The sequence below is a fragment of the Lissotriton helveticus genome, chromosome 6, assembly GCF_964261635.1.
Source record: "Lissotriton helveticus chromosome 6, aLisHel1.1, whole genome shotgun sequence".
Lineage (NCBI taxonomy): Eukaryota > Metazoa > Chordata > Amphibia > Caudata > Salamandridae > Lissotriton > Lissotriton helveticus.
Genome location: NC_136067.1, coordinates 2,039,365,488 through 2,039,388,779, shown reverse-complemented (window position 1 = coordinate 2,039,388,779; position 23,292 = coordinate 2,039,365,488). Strand labels below are relative to the sequence as shown.

General features: G+C 45.9%; 1 protein-coding gene across 1 annotated transcript in view; it reads right to left on the bottom strand.

Moving 5' to 3' along the window:
* Positions 1-23,292, bottom strand: part of LOC144762974 (vomeronasal type-2 receptor 26-like) — a 200,244-nt gene that overhangs the window by 97,551 nt on the left and 79,401 nt on the right. The window contains exons 2-3 of the mRNA XM_078648289.1: positions 4,719-4,846; positions 4,033-4,211 (exon numbers count right to left, since the gene is read on the bottom strand). Of these exons, the coding sequence (XP_078504415.1) occupies positions 4,033-4,211; positions 4,719-4,846 (307 nt within the window). The remainder of the gene's footprint in view (positions 1-4,032; positions 4,212-4,718; positions 4,847-23,292) is intronic.

The window sequence follows — 23,292 nt, the reverse complement described above, 5'->3', positions numbered from 1 at the left end:
ATACGTCCATCTTCTATTGCGTTAGCGCATTGGGTCTCCACACTCCTGGTGGACGATGCAATGCACGACAAAAACAAGATTAGATGGCTGGGTGATGATTGCGCTGAGTTATGGTGATAACAAATATCAAATAATCAGTAAGAGAAAGCTCAAAGGATAAGGTTTAGGCCATCCAACTAAAACCAGATAGGTATGAACGAGTCAATACCTTATGAACATGAAAACAAGATATATCCTGAGCTAATAAACAATAAAGTGTATATATGAACAAATGGCCTTATGGTGCTACCAATATACACTTGGTTGCACCTGCATGTTATAGCATATACCACATACGTGGTATTACAGTCAATGTGTGTCTTTATGTGAAAAGTCTTCGAACCATTATAGCTACAATGAGTTATATGTCAGGTCGTATAGGAATATAATATACTTTGTTACCTGTTGGTGATGGTTCTAGATATTCTCTCTTTCTTTTGATTTGATTTTCTCTTATAATTCCTTAAAACCCTTACTAACAATTTTTGAATGTGATTATTTACAAGTGGAATGATAATGTCATTCATGGACTCTCAATAAATGTAATAAATGGATGGTTCAAAGCGTCTGTAGTTACAAATTAATATTAGAAGGATTACTGCACAATAAAAGAAGAAAAGAAGAAACACTCGATTCGTCATTTGCTCATATAAACACTTTATTGTTTATTAGCTCAGGATATATCTTGGTTTCGATGCCTTGCACGTGCCGGATGGGGAGGGACCTGACTGCGCATGCTCTTCGGTCGGTCACTGGCGGTGACCCCCCTTCTGACTCTGTCTGATGGTGGGTACTGAGGACAAAGTCCTGGAATGGTTCTCTTCCTTTCTACGCAGATGTAAATAGTACTTTAAGGTAGGAATTTCGAGGATTAATGCCGAAATTGAACAATTTAGAGTCACTGGGGAGACCGGGCATCTCTTATTGGCTGATGAAGGTTGCTTCCTTGGGGTCGGCCAGAACTGAAAAAGCAATTCTGAATGTGTTACTGAATCTTCTCAGTATTTTGAGGTTCACTAAACTGACCAGGCTTGTGGACTGATTTATGAGGAACATACAGTGGAGTATTGGAGTTTAAATCATGTAAGTTCGACTGGACTAGCTTGAATGGCATCTGAAGTTTGATTTATAAACTGTAAATAAACTTTAAGTATTATTCCAGGAATTTACTGTGGCTTTCTAAACTTTGTGTATAGAAACGGTAAAAAAGAAATCATAGCTGAATAGTTATTTAATAGGTCGGGCTTGTCTTTATGTGTGCAGTGAACCCATGCCACTCGGGGATGCATTGAATTGTGGTAGGGATTATCGACGGCGTAATATCCATGGACGAAAATTTTGAGGGGCCAAATATTAAAGTGGGAAGTGCACAGAGGGACATATGAATTTACTATTCTTAACTCCACGTCGATCTAGTTTGAAAAAAAAAATATTTTTATATATATATATATATATATATATTAAGGTTCACAGTTTGTCCCAAGTTAAGCGCACTCCTCACCAGGAAAAATAAAGCCAAACATTTCAAAGCGGCAAGTTCCTTTCATCATATTACTCAGCCCAACGCGTTTCGGAAAACAATTCCTTGGTCACGGGCCAGCAGCAATAGTTACACATCACATGAAACTGCCAGCACTGCTTAAATCTCTTTAATAAGGCTCAGGTGAGTATGGCATCAACAAGCAGTGCATGCTGGTATTCGCAGTTCTATGCATCCATATAACTTTTCAATGCCGCTGTATTTTGTAAATTCATAGTCATTACCCCTGATAAGGTTGAAACAGAACACTGCTCCCTTTGAATGCAAAATACCGGCTCCTGGTGTACCGCATGGCCTCGACAATACGAAGCCGCAGACCCGCCTTGAGTGACAGGCAGCGGTGCGCTTTCCGGCTGGACGGCCGTATACATTAAGGTTCACAGTTTGTCCCAAGTTAAGCGCACTCCTCACCAGGAAAAATAAAGCCAAACATTTCAAAGCGGCAAGTTCCTTTCATCATATTACTCAGCCCAACGCGTTTCGGAAAACAATTCCTTGGTCACGGGCCAGCAGCAATAGTTACACATCACATGAAACTGCCAGCACTGCTTAAATCTCTTTAATAAGGCTCAGGTGAGTATGGCATCAACAAGCAGTGCATGCTGGTATTCACAGTTCTATGCATCCATATAACTTTTCAATGCCGCTGTATTTTGACTATGAATTTACAAAATACAGCGGCATTGAAAAGTTATATGGATGCATAGAACTGCGAATACCAGCATGCACTGCTTGTTGATGCCATACTCACCTGAGCCTTATTAAAGAGATTTAAGCAGTGCTGGCAGTTTCATGTGATGTGTAACTATTGCTGCTGGCCCGTGACCAAGGAATTGTTTTCCGAAACGCGTTGGGCTGAGTAATATGATGAAAGGAACTTGCCGCTTTGAAATGTTTGGCTTTATTTTTCCTGGTGAGGAGTGCGCTTAACTTGGGACAAACTGTGAACCTTAATGTATACGGCCGTCCAGCCGGAAAGCGCACCGCTGCCTGTCACTCAAGGCGGGTCTGCGGCTTCGTATTGTCGAGGCCATGCGGTACACCAGGAGCCGGTATTTTGCATTCAAAGGGAGCAGTGTTCTGTTTCAACCTTATCAGGGGTAATGACTATGAATTTACAAAATACAGCGGCATTGAAAAGTTATATGGATGCATAGAACTGCGAATACCAGCATGCACTGCTTGTTGATGCCATACTCACCTGAGCCTTATTAAAGAGATTTAAGCAGTGCTGGCAGTTTCATGTGATGTGTAACTATTGCTGCTGGCCCGTGACCAAGGAATTGTTTTCCGAAACGCGTTGGGCTGAGTAATATGATGAAAGGAACTTGCCGCTTTGAAATGTTTGGCTTTATTTTTCCTGGTGAGGAGTGCGCTTAACTTGGGACAAACTGTGAACCTTAATGTATACGGCCGTCCAGCCGGAAAGCGCACCGCTGCCTGTCACTCAAGGCGGGTCTGCGGCTTCGTATTGTCGAGGCCATGCGGTACACCAGGAGCCGGTATTTTGCATTCAAAGGGAGCAGTGTTCTGTTTCAACCTTATCAGGGGTAATGACTATGAATTTACAAAATACAGCGGCATTGAAAAGTTATATGGATGCATAGAACTGCGAATACCAGCATGCACTGCTTGTTGATGCCATACTCACCTGAGCCTTATTAAAGAGATTTAAGCAGTGCTGGCAGTTTCATGTGATGTGTAACTATTGCTGCTGGCCCGTGACCAAGGAATTGTTTTCCGAAACGCGTTGGGCTGAGTAATATGATGAAAGGAACTTGCCGCTTTGAAATGTTTGGCTTTATTTTTCCTGGTGAGGAGTGCGCTTAACTTGGGACAAACTGTGAACCTTAATATATATATATATATATATATATATATGAGAAACAGTATTTACATCGCATGCGATACATCGCATGCCATTACAATGTGGTCGTAAAAACGACTGCGTTGTTACATTGCAAGTCGATACGACAACTTGCAATAGGGGGCAGAAGGTGTTGGATTTACAATCTAACACCTTCCCTGCTGTTGCACTAACTGGAGTAGGAATAGTAAATTATACTATCCCTAAGTCCAGAGCGCCCCCTAGAACAAGTCGTTGTAGTGACTTGGGATGTAATGGTTCATGATGTAACAATGCAGTCATTGTAATGACTGCATTGCAATGGCACCCGATATATCACATGCGTAGTAAATACATATATTATATATATATATATCTCACCCAGGTATGTGTAGGTGGAGTTATGCATAGAATATCTATGCAAACTTACATTTTGATATTTTGTCTCTAGGTACTCTGGTCATGATATCGTGACTCTTTGATATTCTGTCTTCGATACTCTGCACCCGCACGCATGCTGTGTTTTAGTCTATCCCCCCATGATAAGCCAAGACTACTGCGACTGGTGGTGGATTTGTAACATGGCTGAACCTCAGTAAAAACTTACATCAGACAGACCTCCTTTGCTCTGTTTGGAGGCTCCATGAAGTTCTGTGGCTGAGACTCAAAATACTGGTTGACGGTGAAGACTCCACCGATCATGACGTCTCCTTCTTTCGCGTACTGCTCCTTTTCCCAGTGACCCCACTGGTCACATCGATTCGCTGCAGTCTGGCTCCACGTACACTGCAGTAGATGTATCATCATCACACGTACACAGAAGAAGCGGGTGGACTTGTCGCGTCCACTAGACTTCATAATGGGAAGCCTTATCTCAGAGTCCAACAGGTAAGATGTTTCGTTGAGACGATAGACGGGGAGTCTCCTGCGGAGACCTACTCGTGTTAGTACTTGTCTTTCAGCTGATGTTTGCATCTCCCTATTTCAAGCCACATCTGTTGGTTTGTTTCCAAATGTGTCTTTTCATAGCCCCAGGCCTTTTATATTATTTCTAGTTTCTCATATGCCTGTAATTAACAAAATGTTATTCAAAACATTAATACCTACCTTCCTAATCCCATGACAGGGCCTACAAGATAACAGCTTCTATTTTGATCATAACAAGGACTTTTTCTTACTTGCTCTCCCAGTGGACTGGTTATTTGTAATTCTATATAATTTGTGACGCCCAGCCATTACAGACCATCAGTGGAGGGAGCTGCTGAGTGCCTCTGGGCTGTGACTGATGATTACCATCTTCAGAAACATATGGATCACAGAGATTGACACTTGAGGACAGAAGTGCCCATCTGTCTGCCTTCTCTTCTGTCCCTCAAATGACCTGAGTGTCTTGGGATTCAACAACTGCTCCTCGGCCTCACCTGCAGGGTAAAGCCATGAAACTGGCCAAAATCACATTACTTGCTGATAAAACAAGCATTTGCAATGCAATAGGTCTCACATTTGGGAGAGTTTGAGCTATTGGCATTGTAAATAACCACCCACCTAATTTAGATGTGTGCATATATAGCAGTTTTTCAATGCCCGTCACTGGTAGTAAAAAGCTTGCTGTAAAGTGCATTGAAAAGTGTTGTACGTGAAGTGGTGATTTAGTGATAAAGTTGCAGCTTTACTAGAGAGGCCAAAGACCGAATGGGCATGAATGTAACCTTAACTATGAAGGTTGGCAATAAGATTTTGTAAACAATCCGAAAAGCTTCTGCAGGGAGGCTGTGTTGCTGTTTATCCTTCCTTTGTTTGGTTTTTGTATTCGGGTGGTACCAGGGCGACAAGATTGTGGAAACCACCAACTGGGACGTTCCACTATTAACAACTTTGCTGCGGCGGCTATTCCGCTGCAGCGCTAAGGGGGCGGGGGGCCGCGCGGCGCTCACACGCTGGTGACGGAACCGCTCCGTCACCAGCCTCGGGTGAGCTGTGCTGATGACGGAGCGGTTCCGTCATGGCCCCGCCCGTTCAATAGAACGTGCCGCGCAGGCGCGAAATCAGCGCTACGCAGGCGCATCGGGCGGGCCATGACGGAACCACTCCGTCCTCAGCACAGCGCCACCGCGGCCGATGACGGAGCGGTTCCGTCATCAGCGTCGAAAAGGTTGTAGGAGTAAGAATCCAGTTTCCTGTCCCCAAGCGGCACAGATTGAGGTGTCAGCGCAGACCAACTTGAGAAAAACAGAATACGAACCATTATGGGGCATTTTAAAGTAACTTTAGCTGTAATGATAAAGCGCAGACCAACATTAGGAAAACTGAACACGAACCATTAAGGGGCAATTGAAAGTAACTGAGCGCACAATGCTTTGTTGTCTGCACTACGCAGTATGGCCTGTTAGTAATCTCTTGCTTGTATTATATTTTAAATGAAATAGCGCACAGGAGTACTTTTATGAAATAGCCTCTGCTTTTTGTTCGCTTAATTGTGCAGTTTTGTGTGTGGTTCAAAAATTAAAGCCCGAGAAAAAGGAAGACGGTGCCCAAAACCCCGGAGATTGACAGCCAAGCGCTATAGGCTTTGCACCGGTTCTGGTGGAAGGGGCACACTTTCTGCGTTATATCTGCACATCATGAGGTGCTTGTATTTTATGTATTTATGTTTTACTTTTTTTGTCCCGCTTCATGATTTCCACTTTTCTCAATAAAGTGGTTTCTTCTAAAATGAAAAAATATAAATATTAAATGTGTCGTCCAGTATCGTCAACAGCAGCTGTTCCAGAATGGCCCGTTGTAAGGTGATGTCTGGCAGAGTTTTTGCATTGAAGAATTCTACTTCCCGGTAGTTGGCACTGAAGGATCTGGATGCTAATAAACTTCTTCTGCCACAAAAAAAAAAGAATTCTACTTTCCTTAATGATATCTGCTTGAGTTTGAGGGCTACTACGGCATCATTCAATGCACTCCTTTAAATACCAGGACACACAGATAACCTATTGTACAGGAGCCTCTTGGACCTGCCCTGCTCAGCCATGTCTTCAGACACCTAGCATGTTACTCTCGGGCATACCTTTCAGACACCCAGCGTCTTACTCTCAAGTATGTCTTCAAACACCTAGAATGTCACACTCGGGCAAGCCTTCAGACCCCCAGCATGTTACTCTCGAGCATTCCTTCAGACCCCCAGTGTGTCACACTCTGGCATAAGACGTTCGCCACCCAAGGTGATGCAGAGCAGCAAAGGGAGTTATGCGCTGAAAAGTTGCTCTTTCTTCAGCTCAAAAAGTGCTTTGCGCAGCTTTGCAGAATGTTGCCTCATGGGAGTGTTACTGGGGCAACTCCCAGACACACACAATAACACCCAAGCTGCAAACAGCGTGTAAGGCCATGCAATAACACAAAGAAAGGATGTGCACACCACTCCCAGACACACACAACAACATCCATGCTGCAAACAGCGTGTAAGGCCATGCAATAACACCAAAGGAAGGATGTGCACACAACTCCCAGACACACACAATAACACCCAAGCTGCAAACAGAGTGTAAGGCCATGCAATAACACCAAAGGAAGGATGTGCACACAACTCCCAGACACACACAATAACACCCAAGCTGCAAACAGAGTGTAAGGCCATGCAATAACACCAAAGGAAGGATGTGCACACCACTCCCAGACACACACAACAACATCCATGCTGCAAACAGCGTGAAAGGCCATGCAATAACACCAAAGGAAGGATGTGCACACAACTCCCAGACACACACAGTAACAACATTCATGCTGCAAACAGAGTGTAAGACCATGCAACAACACCAGAGGAAGGATGTGCACACAACTCCCAGACACACACAATAACACCCAAGCTGCAAACAGAGTGTAAGGCCATGCAACAACACCAGAGGAAGGATGTACACACCACTCCCAGACACACACAGTAACAACATCCATGTGGCAAACAGAGTGTAAGGCCATTCAACAACACCAGAGGAAGGATGTGCACACAACTCCCAGACACACACAGTAACAACATTCATGCTGCAAACAGAGTGTAAGACCATGCAACAACACCAGAGGAAGGATGTGCACACAACTCCCAGACACACACAATAACATCCATGCTGCAAACAGAGTGTAAGGCCATGCAATAACACCGTAGGAAGGATGTGCACACAACGACCAGACACACACAATAACACCCAAGCTGCAAACAGAGTGTAAGGCCATGCAATAACACCAAAGGAAGGATGTGCACACAACTCCCAGACACACACAATAACACCCAAGCTGCAAACAGAGTGTAAAGCCATGCAATAACACCAAAGGAAGGATGTGCACACAATTCCCAGACACACACAATAACACCCAAGCTGCAAACAGAGTGTAAGGCCATGCAATAACACCAAAGGAAGGATGTACACACCACTCCCAGACACACACAACAACATCCATGCTGCAAACAGAGTGTAAGGCCATGCAATAACACAAAAGGAAGGATGTGCACACCACTCCCAGACACACACAGTAACAACATCTGTGCGGCAAACAGAGTGTAAGACCATGCAATAACACCAAAGGAAGGATGTGCACTCAACTCCCAGACACACACAATAACACCCAAGCTGTAAACAGAGTGTAAGGCCATGCAACAACACCAGAGGAAGGATGTGCACACAACTCCTAGACACACACAGAAACAACATTCATGCTGCAAACAGAGTGTAAGACCATGCAATAACACCAAAGGAAGGATGTGCACACAACTCCCAGACACACACAGTAACAACATTCATGCTGCAAACAGAGTGTAAGGCCATGCAACAACACCAGAGGAAGGATGTGCAGACAACTCCCAGACACACACAGTAACAACATTCATGCTGCAAACAGAGTGTAAGACCATGCAACAACACCAGAGGAAGGATGTGCACACAACTCCCAGACACACACAATAACACCCAAGCTGCAAACAGAGTGTAAGGCCATGCAATAACACCATAGGAAGGATGTGCACACAACGACCAGACACACACAATAACACCCAAGCTGCAAATAGAGTGTAAGGCCATGCAATAACACCAAAGGAAGGATGTACACACCACTCCCAGACACACACAGTAACAACATTCATGCGGCAAACAGAGTGTAAGGCCATGCAACAACACCAGAGGAAGGATGGACACACCACTCCCAGACACACACAGTAACAACATTCATGCGGCAAACAGAGTGTAAGGCCATGCAACAACACCAGAGGAAGGATGTGCAGACAACTCCCAGACACACACAGTAACAACATTCATGCTGCAAACAGAGTGTAAGACCATGCAACAACACCAGAGGAAGGATGTGCACACAACTCCCAGACACACACAATAACACCCAAGCTGCAAACAGAGTGTAAGGCCATGCAATAACACCATAGGAAGGATGTGCACACAACGACCAGACACACACAATAACACCCAAGCTGCAAATAGAGTGTAAGGCCATGCAATAACACCAAAGGAAGGATGTACACACCACTCCCAGACACACACAGTAACAACATTCATGCGGCAAACAGAGTGTAAGACCATGCAACAACACCAGAGGAAGGATGTGCACACAACTCCCAGACACACACAATAACACCCAAGCTGCAAACAGAGTGTAAGGCCATGCAATAACACCATAGGAAGGATGTGCACACAACGACCAGACACACACAATAACACCCAAGCTGCAAATAGAGTGTAAGGCCATGCAATAACACCAAAGGAAGGATGTACACACCACTCCCAGACACACACAGTAACAACATTCATGCGGCAAACAGAGTGTAAGGCCATGCAACAACACCAGAGGAAGGATGGACACACCACTCCCAGACACACACAGTAACAACATTCATGCGGCAAACAGAGTGTAAGACCATGCAACAACACCAGAGGAAGGATGTGCACACAACTCCCAGACACACACAATAACACCCAAGCTGCAAACAGAGTGTAAGACCATGCAACAACACCAGAGGAAGGATGTGCACACAACTCCCAGACACACACAATAACACCCAAGCTGCAACCAGAGTGTAAGGCCATGCAATAACACCAAAGGAAGGATGTACACACCACTCCCAGACACACACAGTAACAACATTCATGCTGCAAACAGAGTGTAAGACCATGCAACAACACCAGAGGAAGGATGTGCACACAACTCCCAGACACACACAATAACACCCAAGCTGCAAACAGAGTGTAGGACCATGCAATAACACCAAAGGAAGGCTGTGCACTCAACTCCCAGACACACACAATAACACCCAAGCTGCAAACAGAGTGTAAGGCCATGCAATAACACCAAATGAAGGAGGTGCACACAACTCCCAGACACACACAGTAACAACATTCATGCTGCAAACAGAGTGTAAGACCATGCAATAACACCAAAGGAAGGTTGTGCACACAACTCCCAGACACACACAGTAACAACATCCGTGTGGCAAACAGAGTGTAAGACCATGCAATAACACCAAAGGAAGGATGTGCACACAACTCCCAGACACACACAGTAACAACATTCATGCTGCAAACAGAGTGTAAGACCATGCAACAACACCAGAGGAAGGATGTGCACACAACTCCCAGACACACACAATAACACCCAAGCTGCAAACAGAGTGTAAGGCCATGCAACAACACCAGAGGAAGGATGTGCACACAACTCCTAGACACACACAGAAACAACATTCATGCTGCAAACAGAGTGTAAGACCATGCAATAACACCAAAGGAAGGATGTGCACACAACTCCCAGACACACACAGTAACAACATCCGTGTGGCAAACAGAGTGTAAGGCCATTCAACAACACCAGAGGAAGGATGTGCACACAACTCCCAGACACACACAGTAACAACATTCATGCTGCAAACAGAGTGTAAGACCATGCAACAACACCAGAGGAAGGATGTGCACACAACTCCCAGACACACACAATAACACCCATGCTGCAAACAGAGTGTAAGGCCATGCAACAACACCAGAGAAAGGATGTGCAGACAACTCCCAGACACACACAGTAACAACATTCATGCTGCAAACAGAGTGTAAGACCATGCAACAACACCAGAGGAAGGATGTGCACACAACTCCCAGACACACACAGTAACAACATTCATGCTGCAAACAGAGTGTAAGACCATGCTACAACACCAGAGGAAGGATGTGCACACAACTCCCAGACACACACAATAACACCCAAGCTGCAAACAGAGTGTAAGGCCATGCAATAACACCGTAGGAAGGATGTACACACCACTCCCAGACACACACAGTAACAACATCCATGTGGCAAACAGAGTGTAAGGCCATTCAACAACACCAGAGGAAGGATGTGCACACAACTCCCAGACACACACAGTAGCAACATTCATGCTGCAAACAGAGTGTAAGACCATGCAACAACACCAGAGGAAGGATGTGCACACAACTCCCAGACACACACAATAACACCCATGCTGCAAACAGAGTGTAAGGCCATGCAATAACACCGTAGGAAGGATGTGCACACAACGACCAGACACACACAATAACACCCAAGCTGCAAACAGAGTGTAAGGCCATGCAATAACACCAAAGAAAGGATGTGCACACAACTCCCAGACACACACAATAACACCCAAGCTGCAAACAGAGTGTAAGGCCATGCAATAACACCAAAGGAAGGATGTACACACCACTCCCAGACACACACAACAACATCCATGCTGCAAACAGAGTGTAAGGCCATGCAATAACACAAAAGGAAGGATGTGCACACCACTCCCAGACATACACAGTAACAACATCCGTGCGGCAAACAGAGTGTAAGACCATGCAATAACACCAAAGGAAGGATGTGCACTCAACTCCCAGACACACACAATAACACCCAAGCTGCAAACAGAGTGTAAGGCCATGCAACAACACCAGAGGAAGGATGTGCACACAACTCCTAGACACACACAGAAACAACATTCATGCTGCAAACAGAGTGTAAGACCATGCAATAACATCAAAGGAAGGATGCGCACACAACTCCCAGACACACACAGTAACAACATTCATGCTGCAAACAGAGTGTAAGGCCATGCAACAACACCAGAGGAAGGATGTGCAGACAACTCCCAGACACACACATTAACAACATTCATGCTGCAAACAGAGTGTAAGACCATGCAACAACACCAGAGGAAGGATGTGCACACAACTCCCAGACACACACAATAACACCCAAGCTGCAAACAGAGTGTAAGGCCATGCAATAACACCATAGGAAGGATGTGCACACAACGACCAGACACACACAATAACACCCAAGCTGCAAATAGAGTGTAAGGCCATGCAATAACACCAAAGGAAGGATGTACACACCACTCCCAGACACACACAGTAACAACATTCATGCGGCAAACAGAGTGTAAGGCCATGCAACAACACCAGAGGAAGGATGGACACACCACTCCCAGACACACACAGTAACAACATTCATGCGGCAAACAGAGTGTAAGACCATGCAATAACACCAAAGGAAGGATGTGCACACAACTCCCAGACACACACAGTAACAACATTCATGCTGCAAACAGAGTGTAAGACCATGCAACAACACCAGAGGAAGGATGTGCACACAACTCCCAGACACACACAGTAACAACATTCATGCTGCAAACAGAGTGTAAGACCATGCAACAACACCAGAGGAAGGATGTGCACACAACTCCCAGACACACACAATAACACCCACGCTGCAACCAGAGTGTAAGGCCATGCAATAATATCCAAAGGAAGGATGTACACACCACTCCCAGACACACACAGTAACAACATTCATGCTGCAAACAGAGTGTAAGACCATGCAACAACACCAGAGGAAGGATGTGCACACAACTCCCAGACACACACAATAACACCGAAGCTACAAACAGAGTGTAAGGCCATGCAATAACACCAAAGGAAGGATGTGCACACAACTCCCAGACACACACAGTAACAACATTCATGCTGCAAACAGAGTGTAAGACCATGCAACAACACCAGAGGAAGGATGTGCACACAACTCCCAGACACACACAGTAACAACATTCATGCTGCAAACAGAGTGTAAGACCATGCAACAACACCAGAGGAAGGATGTGCACACAACTCCCAGACACACACAATAACACCCAAGCTGCAAACAGCGTGTAAGGCCATGCAATAACACCAAAGGAAGGATGTGCACACCACTCCCAGACACACACAACAACATCCATGCTGCAAACAGCGTGTAAGGCCATGCAATAACACCAAAGGAAGGATGTGCACACAACTCCCAGACACACACAATAACACCCAAGCTGCAAACAGAGTGTAAGGCCATGCAATAACACCAAAGGAAGGATGTGCACACAACTCCCAGACACACACAATAACACCCAAGCTGCAAACAGAGTGTAAGGCCATGCAATAACACCAAAGGAAGGATGTGCACACAACTCCCAGACACACACAATAACACCCAAGCTGCAAACAGAGTGTAAGACCATGCAATAACACCAAAGGAAGGATGTTCACACAACTCCCAGACACACACAGTAACAACATTCATGCTGCAAACAGAGTGTAAGACCATGCAACAACACCAGAGGAAGGATGTGCACACAACTCCCAGACACACACAATAACACCCAAGCTGCAAACAGAGTGTAAGGCCATGCAATAACACCATAGGAAGGATGTGCACACAACGACCAGACACACACAATAACACCCAAGCTGCAAATAGAGTGTAAGGCCATGCAATAACACCAAAGGAAGGATGTACACACCACTCCCAGACACACACAGTAACAACATTCATGCGGCAAACAGAGTGTAAGGCCATGCAACAACACCAGAGGAAGGATGGACACACCACTCCCAGACACACACAGTAACAACATTCATGCGGCAAACAGAGTGTAAGACCATGCAATAACACCAAAGGAAGGATGTGCACACAACTCCCAGACACACACAGTAACAACATTCATGCTGCAAACAGAGTGTAAGACCATGCAACAACACCAGAGGAAGGATGTGCACACAACTCCCAGACACACACAGTAACAACATTCATGCTGCAAAGAGAGTGTAAGACCATGCAACAACACCAGAGGAAGGATGTGCACACAACTCCCAGACACACACAATAACACCCAAGCTGCAACCAGAGTGTAAGGCCATGCAATAACACCAAAGGAAGGATGTACACACCACTCCCACACACACACAGTAACAACATTCATGCTGCAAACAGAGTGTAAGACCATGCAACAACACCAGAGGAAGGATGTGCACACAACTCCCAGACACACACAATAACACCCAAGCTGCAAACAGAGTGTAAGGCCATGCAATAACACCAAAGGAAGGATGTGCACACAACTCCCAGACACACACAGTAACAACATTCATGCTGCAAACAGAGTGTAAGACCATGCAACAACACCAGAGGAAGGATGTGCACACAACTCCCAGACACACACAGTAACAACATTCATGCTGCAAATAGAGTGTAAGACCATGCAACAACACCAGAGGAAGGATGTGCACACAACTCCCACACACACACAATAACACCCAAGCTGCAAACAGAGTGTAGGACCATGCAATAACACCAAAGGAAGGCTGTGAACTCAACTCCCAGACACACACAATAACACCCAAGCTGCAAACAGAGTGTAAGGCCATGCAATAACATCAAATGAAGGAGGTGCACACAACTCCCAGACACACACAGTAACAACATTCATGCTGCAAACAGAGTGTAAGACCATGCAATAACACCAAAGGAAGGTGTTGCACACAACTCCCAGACACACACAGTAACAACATCCGTGTGGCAAACAGAGTGTAAGACCATGCAATAACACCAAAGGAAGGATGTGCACACAACTCCCAGACACACACAGTAACAACATTCATGCTGCAAACAGAGTGTAAGACCATGCAACAACACCAGAGGAAGGATGTGCACACAACTCCCAGACACACACAATAACACCAAAGCTGCAAACAGAGTGTAAGGCCATGCAATAACACCGTAGGAAGGATGTGCACACAACTCCCAGACACACACAGAAACAACATTCATGCTGCAAACAGAGTGTAAGACCATGCAATAACACCAAAGGAAGGATGTGCACACAACTCCCAGACACACACAGTAACAACATTCATGCTGCAAACAGAGTGTAAGGCCATGCAACAAAACCAGAGGAAGGATGTGCAGACAACTCCCAGACACACACAGTAACAACATTCATGCTGCAAACAGAGTGTAAGACCATGCAACAACACCAGAGGAAGGATGTGCACACAACGACCAGACACACACAATAACACCCAAGCTGCAAACAGAGTGTAAGGCCATGCAATAACACCAAAGGAAGGATGTGCACACAACTCCCAGACACACACAATAACACCCAAGCTGCAAACAGAGTGTAAAGCCATGCAATAACACCAAAGGAAGGATGTGCACACAATTCCCAGACACACACAATAACACCCAAGCTGCAAACAGAGTGTAAGGCCATGCAATAACACCAAAGGAAGGATGTACACACCACTCCCAGACACACACAACAACATCCATGCTGCAAACAGAGTGTAAGGCCATGCAATAACACAAAAGGAAGGATGTGCACACCTCTCCCAGACACACACAGTAACAACATCCGTGCGGCAAACAGAGTGTAAGACCATGCAATAACACCAAAGGAAGGATGTGCACTCAACTCCCAGACACACACAATAACACCCAAGCTGCAAACAGAGTGTAAGGCCATGCAACAACACCAGAGGAAGGATGTGCACACAACTCCTAGACACACACAGAAACAACATTCATGCTGCAAACAGAGTGTAAGACCATGCAATAACACCAAAGGAAGGATGTGCACACAACTCCCAGACACACACAGTAACAACATTCATGCTGCAAACAGAGTGTAAGGCCATGCAACAAAACCAGAGGAAGGATGTGCAGACAACTCCCAGACACACACAGTAACAACATTCATGCTGCAAACAGAGTGTAAGACCATGCAACAACACCAGAGGAAGGATGTGCACAAAACTCCCAGACACACACAGTAACAACATTCATGCTGCAAACAGAGTGTAAGACCATGCAACAACACCAGAGGAAGGATGTGCACACAACTCCCAGACACACACAATAACACCCATGCTGCAAACAGAGTGTAAGGCCATGCAATAACACCGTAGGAAGGATGTGCACACAACTCCTAGACACACACAATAACACCCATGCTGCAAACAGAGTGTAAGGCCATGCAATAACACCGTAGGAAGGATGTGCACAAAACGACCAGACACACACAATAACACCCAAGCTGCAAACAGAGTGTAAGGCCATGCAATAACACCAAAGGAAGGATGTGCACACAATTCCCAGACACACACAATAACACCCAAGCTGCAAACAGAGTGTAAGGCCATGCAATAACACCAAAGGAAGGATGTACACACCACTCCCAGACACACACAACAACATCCATGCTGCAAACAGAGTGTAAGGCCATGCAATAACACAAAAGGAAGGATGTGCACACCACTCCCAGACATACACAGTAACAACATCCGTGCGGCAAACAGAGTGTAAGACCATGCAATAACACCAAAGGAAGGATGTGCACTCAACTCCCAGACACACACAATAACACCCAAGCTGCAAACAGAGTGTAAGGCCATGCAACAACACCAGAGGAAGGATGTGCACACAACTCCTAGACACACACAGAAACAACATTCATGCTGCAAACAGAGTGTAAGATCATGCAATAACACCAAAGGAAGGATGTGCACACAACTCCCAGACACACACAGTAACAACATTCATGCTGCAAACAGAGTGTAAGGCCATGCAACAACACCAGAGGAAGGATGTGCAGACAACTCCCAGACATACACAATAACACCCAAGCTGCAAACAGAGTGTAAGGCCATGCAATAACACCATAGGAAGGATGTGCACACAACGACCAGACACACACAATAACACCCAAGCTGCAAATAGAGTGTAAGGCCATGCAATAACACCAAAGGAAGGATGTACACACCACTCCCAGACACACACAGTAACAACATTCATGCGGCAAACAGAGTGTAAGACCATGCAATAACACCAAAGGAAGGATGTGCACACAACTCCCAGACACACACAGTAACAACATTCATGCTGCAAACAGAGTGTAAGGCCATGCAACAACACCAGAGGAAGGATGTGCACACAACTCCCAGACACACACAGTAACAACATTCATGCTGCAAACAGAGTGTAAGACCATGCAACAACACCAGAGGAAGGATGTGCACACAACTCCCAGACACACACAATAACACCCAAGCTGCAACCAGAGTGTAAGGCCATGCAATAACACCAAAGGAAGGATGTACACACCACTCCCAGACACACACAGTAACAACCTTCATGCTGCAAACAGAGTGTAAGACCATGCAACAACACCAGAGGAAGGATGTGCACACAACTCCCAGACACACACAATAACACCAAAGCTGCAAACAGAGTGTAAGGCCATGCAATAACACCGTAGGAAGGATGTGCACACAACTCCCAGACACACACAGTAACAACATTCATGCTGCAAACAGAGTGTAAGACCATGCAACAACACCAGAGGAAGGATGTGCACACAACGACCAGACACACACAATAACACCCAAGCTGCAAACAGAGTGTAAGGCCATGCAATAACACCAAAGGAAGGATGTGCACACAACTCCCAGACACACACAATAACACCCAAGCTGCAAACAGAGTGTAAAGCCATGCAATAACACCAAAGGAAGGATGTGCACACAATTCCCAGACACACACAATAACACCCAAGCTGCAAACAGAGTGTAAGGCCATGCAACAACACCAGAGGAAGGATGTGCACACAACTCCCAGATCCACACAATAACACCCAAGCTGCAACCAGAGTGTAAGGCCATGCAATAACACCAAAGGAAGGATGTACACATCACTCCCAGACACACACAGTAACAACATTCATGCTGCAAACAGAGTGTAAGACCATGCAACAACACCAGAGGAAGGATGTGCACACAACTCCCAGACACACACAATAACACCCAAGCTGCAAACAGAGTGTAGGACCATGCAATAACACCAAAGGAAGGCTGTGCACTCAACTCCCAGACACACACAATAACACCCAAGCTGCAAACAGAGTGTAAGGCCATGCAATAACACCAAATGAAGGAGGTTCACACAACTCCCAGACACACACAGTAACAACATTCATGCTGCAAACAGAGTGTAAGACCATGCAATAACACCAAAGGAAGGTTGTGCACACAACTCCCAGACACACACAGTAACAACATCCGTGTGGCAAACAGAGTGTAAGACCATGCAATAACACCAAAGGAAGGATGTGCACACAACTCCCAGACACACACAGTAACAACATTCATGCTGCAAACAGAGTGTAAGACCATGCAACAACACCAGAGGAAGGATGTGCACACAACTCCCAGACACACACAATAACACCAAAGCTGCAAACAGAGTGTAAGGCCATGCAATAACACCGTAGGAAGGATGTGCACACAACTCCCAGACACACACAGTAACAACATTCATGCTGCAAACAGAGTGTAAGACCATGCAACAACACCAGAGGAAGGATGGACACACCACTCCCCGACACACACAGTAACAACATCCATGTGGCAAACAGAGTGTAAGGCCATTCAACAACACCAGAGGAAGGATGTGCACACAACTCCCAGACACACACAGTAACAACATTCATGCTGCAAACAGAGTGTAAGACCATGCAACAACACCAGAGGAAGGATGTGCACACAACTCCCAGACACACACAATAACACCCATGCTGCAAACAGAGTGTAAGGCCATGCAATAACACCGTAGGAAGGATGTGCACACAACGACCAGACACACACAATAACACCCAAGCTGCAAACAGAGTGTAAGGCCATGCAATAACACCAAAGGAAGGATGTGCACACAACTCCCAGACACACACAATAACACCCAAGCTGCAAACAGAGTGTAAAGCCATGCAATAACACCAAAGGAAGGATGTGCACACAATTCCCAGACACACACAATAACACCCAAGCTGCAAACAGAGTGTAAGGCCATGCAATAACACCAAAGGAAGGATGTGCACACAACTCCCAGACACACACAATAACACCCAAGCTGCAAACAGAGTGTAAGGCCATGCAACAACACCAGAGGAAGGATGTGCACACAACTCCTAGACACACACAGAAACAACATTCATGCTGCAAACAGAGTGTAAGACCATGCAACAACACCAGAGGAAGGATGTGCACACAACTCCCAGACACACACAGTAACAACATTCATGCTGCAAACAGAGTGTAAGGCCATGCAACAACACCAGAGGAAGGATGTGCAGACAACTCCCAGACACACACAGTAACAACATTCATGCTGCAAACAGAGTGTAAGACCATGCAACAACACCAGAGGAAGGATGTGCACACAACTCCCAGACACACACAGTAACAACATCCATGCTGCAAACAGAGTGTAAGGCCATGCAATAACACAAAAGGAAGGATGTGCACACCACTCCCAGACACACACAGTAACAACATCCGTGCGGCAAACAGAGTGTAAGACCATGCAATAACACCAAAGGAAGGATGTGCACTCAACTCCCAGACACACACAATAACACCCAAGCTGCAAACAGAGTGTAAGGCCATGCAACAACACCAGAGGAAGGATGTGCACACAACTCCTAGACACACACAGAAACAACATTCATGCTGCAAACAGAGTGTAAGACCATGCAATAACACCAAAGGAAGGATGTGCACACAACTCCCAGACACACACAGTAACAACATTCATGCTGCAAACAGAGTGTAAGGCCATGCAACAACACCAGAGGAAGGATGTGCAGACAACTCCCAGACACACACAATAACACCCAAGCTGCAACCAGAGTGTAAGACCATGCAACAACACCAGAGGAAGGATGTGCACACAACTCCCAGACACACACAATAACACCCAAGCTGCAAACAGAGTGTAAGGCCATGCAATAACACCAAAGGAAGGATGTGCACACAACTCCCAGACACACACAATAACACCCAAGCTGCAACCAGAGTGTAAGGCCATGCAATAACACCAAAGGAAGGATGTACACACCACTCCCAGACACACACAGTAACAACATTCATGCTGCAAACAGAGTGTAAGACCATGCACCAACACCAGAGGAAGGATGTGCACACAACTCCCAGACACACACAATAACACCCAAGCTGCAAACAGAGTGTAGGACCATGCAATAACACCAGAGGAAGGCTGTGCACTCAACTCCCAGACACACACAATAACACCCAAGCTGCAAACAGAGTGTAAGGCCATGCAATAACACCAAATGAAGGAGGTGCACACAACCCCCAGACACACACAGTAACAACATTCATGCTGCAAACAGAGTGTAAGACCATGCAATAACACCAAAGGAAGGATGTGCACACAACTCCCAGACACACACAGTAACAACATTCATGCTGCAAACAGAGTGTAAGACCATGCAACAACACCAGAGGAAGGATGTGCACACAACTCCCAGACACACACAATAACACCCAAGCTGCAAACAGAGTGTAAGGCCATGCAATAACACCGTAGGAAGGATGTGCACACAACGACCAGACACACACAATAACACCAAAGCTGCAAACAGAGTGTAAGGCCATGCAATAACACCAAAGGAAGGATGTGCACACAACGCCCAGACACACACAATAACACCCAAGCTGCAAACAGAGTGTAAGGCCATGCAATAACACCAAAGGAAGGATGTGCACACAACTCCCAGACACACACAGTAACAACATTCATGCTGCAAACAGAGTGTATGGCCATGCAACAACACCAGAGGAAGGATGTGCAGACAACTCCCAGACACACACAGTAACAACATTCATGCTTCAAACAGAGTGTAAGACCATGCAACAACACCAGAGGAAGGATGTGCACACAACTCCCAGACACACACAATAACACCCAAGCTGCAAACAGAGTGTAAGGCCATGCAATAACACCATAGGAAGGATGTGCACACAACGGCCAGACACACACAATAACACCCAAGCTGCAAACAGAGTGTAAGACCATGCAATAACACCAAAGGAAGGATGTGCACACAACTCCCAGACACACACAATAACAACATTCATGCTGCAAACAGAGTGTAAGACCATGCAACAACACCAGAGGAAGGATGTGCACACAACTCCCAGACACACACAGTAACAACATTCATGCTGCAAACAGAGTGTAAGACCATGCAACAACACCAGAGGAAGGATGTGCACACAACTCCCAGACACACACAATAACACCCAAGCTGCAACCAGAGTGTAAGGCCATGCAATAACACCAAAGGAAGGATGTACACACCACTCCCAGACACACACAGTAACAACATTCATGCTGCAAACAGAGTGTAAGACCATGCAACAACACCAAAGGAAGGATGTGCACACAACTCCCAGACACACACAATAACACCCAAGCTGCAAACAGAGTGTAAGGCCATGCAATAACACCAATGGAAAGATGTACACACCACTTCCAGACACACACAGTAACAACATTCATGCGGCAAACAGAGTGTAAGGCCATGCAACAACACCAGAGGAAGGATGTGCACACAACTCCCAGACACACACAATAACACACAAGCTGCAAACAGAGTGTAGGGCCATGCAATAACACCAAAGTAAGGATGTACACACCACTCCCAGACATACACAGTAACAACATTCATGCGGCAAACAGAGTGTAAGTCCATGCAACAACACCAGAGGAAGGATGGACACACCACTCCCAGACACACACAGTAACAACATTCATGCGGCAAACAGAGTGTAAGGCCATGCAACAACACCAGAGGAAGGATGTGCACACAACCCCCAGACACACACAATAACACCCAAGCTGCAAACAGAGTGTAAGGCCATGCAACAACACCAAAGGAAGGATGTGCACACAACTCCCAGACACACCCAATAACACCCAAGGTGCAAACAGAGTGTAAGACCATGCAATAACACCAAAGGAAGGTTGTGCACACAACTCCCAGACACACACAGTAACAACATCCGTGCGGCAAACAGAGTGTAAGATCATGCAATGACACCAAAGGAAGGATGTGCACACAACTCCCAGACACACAGTAACAACATCTGTGCGGCAAACAGAGTGTAGGACCATGCAATAACACCAAAGGAAGGCTGTGCACTCAACTCCCAGACACACACAATAACACCCAAGCTGCAAACAGAGTGTAAGGCCATGCAATAACACCAAAGGAAGGATGTGCACACAACTCCCAGACACACACAGTAACAACATTCATGCTGCAAACAGAGTGTAAGGCCATGCAATACCACCAAATGAAAGATTTGCACACCACTCACTCCCAGACACACACAGTAACAACATTCATGCGGCAAACAGAGTGTAAGGCCATGCAGCAACACCAGAGGAAGGATGTGCACACAACTCCCAGACACACACAGTAACAACATTCATGCTGCAAACAGAGTGTAAGACCATGCAATAACACCACATGAAGGATGTGCACACCACTCCCAGACACACACAGTAACAACATTCATGCTGCAAACAGAGTGTAAGGCCATGCAACAACACCAGAGGAAGGATGTGCACACAACTCCCAGACACACACAGTGACAACATTCATGCTGCAAACAGAGTGTAAGACCATGCACCAACACCAGAGGAAGGATGTGCACACAACTCCCAGACACATACAATAACACCCAAGCTGCAAACAGAGTGTAAGGCCATGCAATAACACTAAAAGAAGGATGTGCACACAACTCCCAGACACACACAGTAACAGCATTCATGCTGCAAACAGAGTGTAAGGCCATGCAACAACACCAGAGGAAGGATGTGCACACAACTCCCAGACACACACAGTAACAACATTCATGCTGCAAACAGAGTGTAAGACCATGCAATAACACCACATGAAGGATGTGCACACCACTCCCAGACACACACAGTAACAACATTCATGCTGCAAACAGAGTGTAAGGCCATGCAACAACACCAGAGGAAGGATGTGCACACAACTCCCAGACACACACAGTGACAACATTCATGCTGCAAACAGAGTGTAAGACCATGCACCAACACCAGAGGAAGGATGTGCACACAACTCCCAGACACACACAATAACACCCAAGCTGCAAACAGAGTGTAAGGCCATGCAATAACACTAAAAGAAGGATGTGCACACAACTCCCAGACACACACAGTAACAGCATTCATGCTGCAAACAGAGTGTAAGGCCATGCAACAACACCAGAGGAAGGATGTGCACACAACTCCCAGACACACACAATAACACCCAAGCTGCAAACAGAGTGTAAGGCCATGCAATAACACCATAGGAAGGATGTGCACACAACGACCAGACACACACAATAACACCCAAGCTGCAAATAGAGTGTAAGGCCATGCAATAACACCAAAGGAAGGATGTACACACCACTCCCAGACACACACAGTAACAACATTCATGCGGCAAACAGAGTGTAAGGCCATGCAACAACACCAGAGGAAGGATGGACACACCACTCCCAGACACACACCGTAACAACATTCATGCGGCAAACAGAGTGTAAGACCATGCAACAACACCAGAGGAAGGATGTGCACACAACTCCCAGACACACACAATAACACCCAAGCTGCAAACAGAGTGTAAGACCAT